Source organism: Penaeus vannamei, chromosome 2, assembly GCF_042767895.1.
Source record: "Penaeus vannamei isolate JL-2024 chromosome 2, ASM4276789v1, whole genome shotgun sequence".
NCBI lineage: Eukaryota > Metazoa > Arthropoda > Malacostraca > Decapoda > Penaeidae > Penaeus > Penaeus vannamei.
The window spans coordinates 21,544,454-21,551,953 of NC_091550.1; the positions used below are offsets into that span (position 1 = coordinate 21,544,454).

At 39.3% G+C, this 7,500-nt stretch overlaps 1 protein-coding gene across 6 annotated transcripts in view; it reads right to left on the bottom strand.

The window, feature by feature from the left end:
• Cap-G (Chromosome associated protein G) overlaps positions 1–6,659 on the bottom strand; it is a 32,610-nt gene extending 25,951 nt beyond the window's left edge. For 3 of the 6 annotated variants that reach the window (XM_070131100.1, XM_070131087.1, XM_070131130.1), the window contains exons 1-7: positions 6,278–6,310; positions 3,212–3,313; positions 2,274–2,513; positions 1,843–2,071; positions 696–832; positions 186–544; positions 1–37 (exon numbers count right to left, since the gene is read on the bottom strand). The exon at positions 1–37 is cut by the window's left edge and continues 159 nt beyond it. In XM_070131100.1, coding sequence (XP_069987201.1) covers positions 1–37; positions 186–544; positions 696–832; positions 1,843–2,071; positions 2,274–2,513; positions 3,212–3,313; positions 6,278–6,295 — 1,122 coding nt within the window. In that variant the 5' untranslated portion in view covers positions 6,296–6,310. Of the gene's footprint in view, positions 38–185; positions 545–695; positions 833–1,842; positions 2,072–2,273; positions 2,514–3,211; positions 3,314–5,887; positions 6,016–6,277; positions 6,311–6,564 lie in introns of those variants that run through there. The other 3 variants (XM_070131126.1, XM_070131111.1, XM_027356191.2) reach the window with 2 other exon arrangements.
• Positions 6,660–7,500: the final 841 nt, after the last annotated feature.

A 7,500-nucleotide genomic window follows, 5' to 3' on the forward strand; every position in this document is an offset into this window, starting at 1 on the left:
AAGCAATAGTTCCAGAGCTTCTTCAGCACCTTCCTTTCTGGAGATTGTGATAATGGATTTACATTAGACTTTAGTCTAAATGGAATATCATACATCAGAAAACATGAAATATAACTAAGAGTTGTACAAAAGGAAAATATGAAAAGAAGAATGGATACTTAATGTACAGATTTGCACCCACAAACCTCAAATACTCTGCGAGACATCGCCAGTATAGTGCTGATTCAGGCCTTAATTCCCCTGATTCTAAGGTCCTAGTTTCCTTATTGAGACCTAAGTTTTCAATGAGGTCAGCATAAGGGACATCACGAAACATGGACTGGAGAGCTAGCTCAGCTTCTTTGACAGCAGTCTCAACATCAAGACAAGAAAGCAGATCCAGTACATTTCCATTGACCATGCGCAGCCATGACTGGATCAGATTTTTCTCCACTGCTCCTCGGACTACGTCACTACGATCAGTCAGTCCTTCGGCAATGAGCCGCACTCGCTGAGCAATTGTCAATGACTTCAAGTGCACCTTTCGGGATATCACTTCAAAAGCCTGAAAGTTAAAAAATCTTCATGAAAGAACTGAATACAAGTTTCTACGATTTGATTTTTTAAAACATGGTATGACTATGTATAATCAATCATTGCATGACATGAATTGATTTAAAAATGGGGTAAGCCTATCTTTAAGGGACTGTCATTACCTGTCGACGAACGAGATCTCGTACATCACGAGTACGCTCTAGAATATCAGGGAGGGTCTGGAAAGTGATGGCTATGCTCGTCAAAACTGCCCGTCGAACATCACTGTTTGGGTCCATTGACAGGTGGTAACGATATGCTGAAGAAGAAACACATATTACCCCCCCTACAACCTGGATGATGTGACAATAATGTCATGAAAAAATAAATTTGGCTTGACGGCCGGGCAAGGTCAGCTTGCCATCATGGGAAAATCTGGCTGTGTGCCAAGGTAACAAGAACTTGCTGTCGCAACATTTCAGCTGAAAGCTAGGGTGTCTCCTCACCACCACCAGCTCTTGGAGGATGATTAGAATCATTTGGTGTTTAAAAAGGGGCCTTTGCATTATTTCCATTGATAAATGAGTATGGAATGTAGTGTCTGTGTGCCATGACTGGAAGAGTGCCAGCTCCAGGGACACTGCTATTTCCATGCTCAGCAATGCAGGTTACTCTTGTTATTATTCTTACAATGAGTTATGGAGTACCTATAGAGATGATATGGAGTATGTGCAAGGGAACAGTCTATTACCATCTGGATAAAGCAAAAGACAAATAATGACATTGGAAAATGGTCAAAAAGCTCAAAACACTTATGCATAAAAAAAGAGGAAACAACATTGCAAGGGGAGGTACAGATTTTTGTTACTGTACACGAGTGTTTGTATGTGTCTGGCCTACAGGACATGCACCAATTAGAGCAACCACTCACATAAGCCTAATGCCTGTATTTTGGGCCATGTAATTTCTATGAAGCAACTGAATCCAATGGGTTAAGTCTCCATATTTTAAAGATTCTACCAATTACTCTAAAAGTCAACAGCCAAGTTCACATTTCTTTTCCATATCTCATCCTGACATATTCATTAGTATATATTCAGACTGCAAACAAATAAATAGTAGCTTCTGGTACTTGCTGGAGTCCTTCAGTTCACTAACAACTGTTCACTTATCAAGCTATCTATAAAATAATGGAATACAAGAGTGAAATTACATGAACATGAAAAGTAAAGAAAGAAATAAAAAGAAAAGAAAAAATAGTAATAAAAATTGTCCAGAATAAAAAATCTCTTTCAACAACTATCCCAAATAACACAGGAGGTAACAAACCTTTGATTACAGGGCATTCCTTGTTACGTGGATCCTGGAGACGGGCCAAGGCCAACACTGCCTGGACTCGCACACTTGGTATTTTGTCTTGCAATCTGTGCAACATTGTGTCATAGATATTGCTGTAGAGTTCATCATCTATGACTGCCTCCTCACCCATGTGGTTAAGGATCTTGTTGATCAGCTGACAAACTCTGAAGCGCACAGCTTGGCTATTGGCCTCATGATTCTTTATGGGTTGAAGAATTGCAATCAATTACTAACTAAATAATACATAATCTATTTAAAAATACTTACTATTCCATATAGACATTTATTTCCAAGAAATTTCCTGTGCTAAAAGGCCATTCATGCAATTTAATAAGAAATTAAGATAAAAGCAATCTAGATATTCAATATCAATTACAATGGTCAACTTAGGCTATCCTTACATTTAGTAGAAATTGGATCAATTTTACAAGGAAAGGATCTGCTTCCTCTGGCTCTTCCTCTTCCTCCTCGTCATCTTTTGCTTTCTCTTCTTTCCCATTTTCTTCAGTTTCAGATTTTTTACTTGTTGCAAATTTAGCAACAAAGTTCAATGTCCTTTCCACAGCTGGCTGCTTATCTCCATGTATAAGAGATTTCTTCAATAGACAAGTAAATTCAGAAAGAAAATTCTCAAAGTCACTCTGAAAAATGAAAAAGACAAAAGATTTTATCACATCCTGCAACAGGTGATTATTCTAAACCCATTGGCGCCAGGTGTCACGTACGTACATGCCGTGGCTGTTGTGGACCAAACGCCGGGGGCATCATGCCATGCCCATTCCCGCGCTACTGGCTCGTTGGACGGAGGTTGTTTTTCTCCACTAGTAGCGGCTTCATTTATATGGTAAAGATTTTAGGCAATGGCACCTAAAGTGAAGGTAAACCTTCAAAATTTTAATATTCTTATAAATTTTAGAAAAATAAAAGCTTTTAGGTGCTACATGTCGCTCGCAAACTACCGATCGAGCCGGGCGCAAACAGGGGAAACTGCCAGTGCGCGCTAACAAGCCGGTGCATACGTAAACTTGACAAAATTTTTACCTGTCGCTGATGGGTTAACTATTCTAATCTTAGTATTTTCTTGGCATATCATAAAAAAAGAATCCTTTTCTATGGTAAACTTAATTTCTTAAAATACAAAAGATCAAATATGCCAGTCCTCTCATCTGACTTTCTCGTCCTTATGAAAATTTGGCCATTATTGTAGTTGGAGAACATGACAGACTGAACTGTTCATCTACGATTTGTTGTGATTATCAAATAACTTTGGATGAATATTCATGCACAAACTAAAAACATAGGTACATCAATAAAAGCTACACATATTGCCTCAGCCTACCTTCAAGTAAGTTCTTGTCAAATGTTTCACCAGTTTTGGGTGAGATGCAGCTGTACGCTGGCAATCAGCAAAGGCTTGTTTTGTGGTCACCATCTTGCATATCTGCAACAGAGCACAATATTTAATATAGCCATTCACATCAATAATATGATTGCCAATTGATAATCTACAGCAATATTAGACCAGACTGCAGAGGGAAACAAACTGAGAGATGTCGGGCTACATGGCCTAAAGTGATAAATGTTTTGTTTTAAGCCCTGTTATTTTTTACTTCAGGAGTGTTTAATCTTAGTTCTGTTATAAAGCAAGGCTTAATTTTCTGCATTTTCATGAACCTGAACAACTACCAAATTGTATTATTAGATCAAATTTTATAATCTGGCAAGACAGCTTGTGATTTCTCATCATACAAGGGAGCAGACTAATTCCTCTGTTGACACAATATAAATCATTGAGGCTTGACAGTTTTTGATGAAGCCTCATAGGCCATGAGATAGCTGCAACTTCTTCACACTGAACTGGTACAGTATTAGGAAAGAACACCGTCTTCCCTAAACTAACAAATTATGATAGCTTTTTGTTTCATATAGCTATTCAACCCTGCAATTATTATTTACGGTTCCAATTATTCACAGCATAACATGCATGAATCTTGTTGTGGTAATTCTTTACAGTACGGAGACACTCACCAGAGACTAGGTCCCAAACTCATTACAAAATTTATTCAACAATCAAAGTTACTGTGACTGGGATGGATGACCCCAGCAAACATGGTCTATTTGCCCTAGCTAAGTGCATCCATGCTGTAAAGATTAACCCAAGACCTCCACCTGATCTCTGTATTTCCATAACTGCCCCCCCCCCCCCCATCACCATGGGCTTAGTCTCCAAACAATATTTGTTACAACCTATTTTCTTCATTCCTGACATTATTATTTGCCTAGCAGATTATTTCATGCAAGAGCAGAGTTTTCTCCAGTTTATGACAGTCAATAGTTTTTACTTACTTTTGGGCAGTAACATAAATTTACATAACATAATCCTTTTAATTCACTGGCAAAGGAAATGAGGTTAATCTTTAAATTTGACATGATATTCTTAAAGAAGACAAAAAGTTGCAGTAGTCAGTACAAGATATAATCTGCAGACATAAAGGGTAATACTACAAATAAAAGAAAATGGCAACCCAAAGCCTAAGTCCATTTGGAACTTTGAAGTTTCAGCCCTCTTGCTGTGCCTACAAAGATGAAGATAAAATGTGTCAGTGGATATTTGGCAGGGAAAGCCTCCCATCAAACCTTACCTCAGATAAGCCCACTTATGGCAACTTACACTGTTGACTAAATTTTGTAACATGAGTGTCTATACTGTAAGATTTACCAGAAATGTCATAGTGAAAGTGTCTTCAACTTTGTCACTCTGTTAGAGAAATTTCATCCTGTATCATATGGCTGGGTAAAATTGAAATTGTACCTGAATTTTGTATTGATAGATTTCCTTTGATGTAGCCTAATTGTAGTTTTATCTACAGCCTTATAATCCCTGCAATGGAAGAAAAAGAATCCTCCATATTCACAGCAGAGCATCAGAGAGACTCCCGCATGTCGGTCTTATGTTCTCTCCTGCCGTGAATATGTGGAGGATTCTTTGTTTTCTTGGGTGGGGGCTAGGGGTGCTAGGACTCTCCATGGGGAGGTTGCAGGGGCCTGCATTAGACAGTATAGTGACTGATTGTGAGTATATTATTCACATTTTACCCCGCAATTTCCTTGGTACCCTTCATGTTTTCCCCTGCTATCAGGGCCATGATTGTCGCTAATGTGTGTGTGTGTGTGTGTGGGGGGGGTGTCCCATGCAATAATTTATATACATTTGGATATTACAGAATGAGAGGAATACATTGATACCAAAATCGTTCTAATCCGATATGAGGAACTATTGTGTGAAATTACCCAAGCTAGAAGTAGGCACAAATTAAGGTGCGCGACACAGAGATAAAAGGAAATGGAAACTTTCATTTTATAAAGCATAAGAAATAAGAATAAAGAACAAAATATGTACAGCTGCAATGGTCTCATATTTACCGTGAAATGACAAAAAATTTAATATTGGCTGCCCATCACCGCTTAGACACTTAGTCCACACAGCCAGAGTTCTTAATGTCCATTTCTATAAGTTAGCACAAAGTGCATATAAAGGGGATGGGGGTAATTCTTAACAGTATGAATGCACTCACCAGAGGCAGTCTCCAACTCCTTGTCAAAAAAATTATTCATCAATATAAATTGCCATGACTGTGCGTGCCCACTGCCCGAGGGAAGGGTTGATGGGGGGCTCTGCTCCCTAACACCCCCTGGGAAACATTGTCTCCACCTTAGTATTCTCAGCAAGAGTTGAAACTCAGGAGCACAGAGTAGGCTCAGGCTAAGAGTGGCACTTTCCACAATCTTTTTCCTTTAATTGTGGTACAACCATTTGTGTCAGCAGATTATTTCTTGTGCCGATGACTACAATTTTTGTCCTCTACAAGATTATTGTATTCAATTTACCCTAATTTAGTGTGTCTACCGTCAAGATTAACCAAGGTAGGAAAGGTTAGGTTGGATGTTTGGGTTTGCAAGATACCCAGGTTTTGGGATGGTCTGTGGAGGGTACATTGTTCTCGTTCACAATTACCTGGAAGTGCGCTGACCAAAGAGGCTGCGATAATCACTAATTAGACAACTTGCTAAAGCCACGTCAGCAGCCAAAGGTTGGCGCTCCAATTGTTCTACAAACTCTCCAAGGAGGGATAGAGGGAGTGGAGTCCCTCAAAAAATTCCAAGGGAAATTTGGGAGTTCTGAAAAATTGATCACTTTCATTGGTATTTTTGCAATATCAAATCAACAATGCTCCTGGTCTACGTCAAACTCCCAAGCTACCGGGACCAATATAGCAACATAGGTACAGAAACACCTCATTTGTAAACGATTCCATAGAATTCAAACATTAGCTGCCCTTCGTAACAATATACTGAAAATGAAATGTATTAAGAATTACCGCTCTATTGACCTCATGCAGTTTACCTCGAAACAAGTATCCATCCGAAGCTTTCATAATTCACCGGCTTAAATCCACAAAAAATAAATCCAAAATCCTGCCAAAAAAATAAAATAAATAAATAAAATGACCGGAAACCTAGACCTCTGAAGGACTTCTTCCTTCAACGCGTCATTCCTACAAAACGAACCTCCTATAACGACCACAAACCAACCATCCCCTCTTAAACGAACTTAACTCCCTCCTCCACGCCCTTAACCGAACTAAAACTTCATTATCGGGCATCAAATCAACGGAATTTTGCAACACCTACGTTTTCATCGTTCAAGAGCGCCAATTCGCACCGCCAAGAAGCCGTTGTTTACGCCGCCGACGACCCGCCCTTTTTGAATCCCGACTGGCGCGCCGGTTCCTTCGCGGGGTTTCACTCAGGCGAGTCGGATAATTTATGGGGTATGAGATTCAACGCTTGGGTAAAAAGGGGGTCTGGTATACAGAAGAGAAATTCGAAGGTTGGAAGGAAAAAAGTCCAGTCGTATTACTAGATTAATGAATACACGCACGCATGCATATACGTACAAAAAAAGAAAAGAAAGAAAGAAAAAAATACACACACACACACACACACACACACACACACACACACACACACACACACACACACACACACACACACACACACACACACACACACACACACACACACATATATATATATATATATATATATATATACATACATATATATATATATATATATATATATATATATATATATATATATATATATATATATATATACATATATATATATAACTAGAGAGTCTCAGATAGAAAGAGGGAGGTAGGAGAGAGAGAGAGAGAGAGAGAGAGAGAGAGAGAGAGAGAGAGAGAGAGAGAGAGAGAGAGAGAGAGAGAGAGAGAGAGAGAGAGAGAGAGAGGGAGAGAGAGAGAGAGAGAGAGAGAGAGAGAGAGAGAGAGAGAGAGAGAGAGAGAGAGAGAGAGAGAGAGAGAGAGAGAGAGAGAGAGAGAGAGAGAGAGAAATCTAGAATCTGATCTTTGTCACTATGGAAGGTGTTTCTTATACATAGAGAGAGCGTGGGGAGGAGGGAGAGCGTGAGAGAGAGAGAGAGAGAGAGAGAGAGAGAGAGAGAGAGAGAGAGAGAGAGAGAGAGAGAGAGAGAGAGAGAGAGAGAGAGAGAGAGAGAGAGAGAGAGAGAATCTAGGTTTTTTATCTTTGTCACTATGG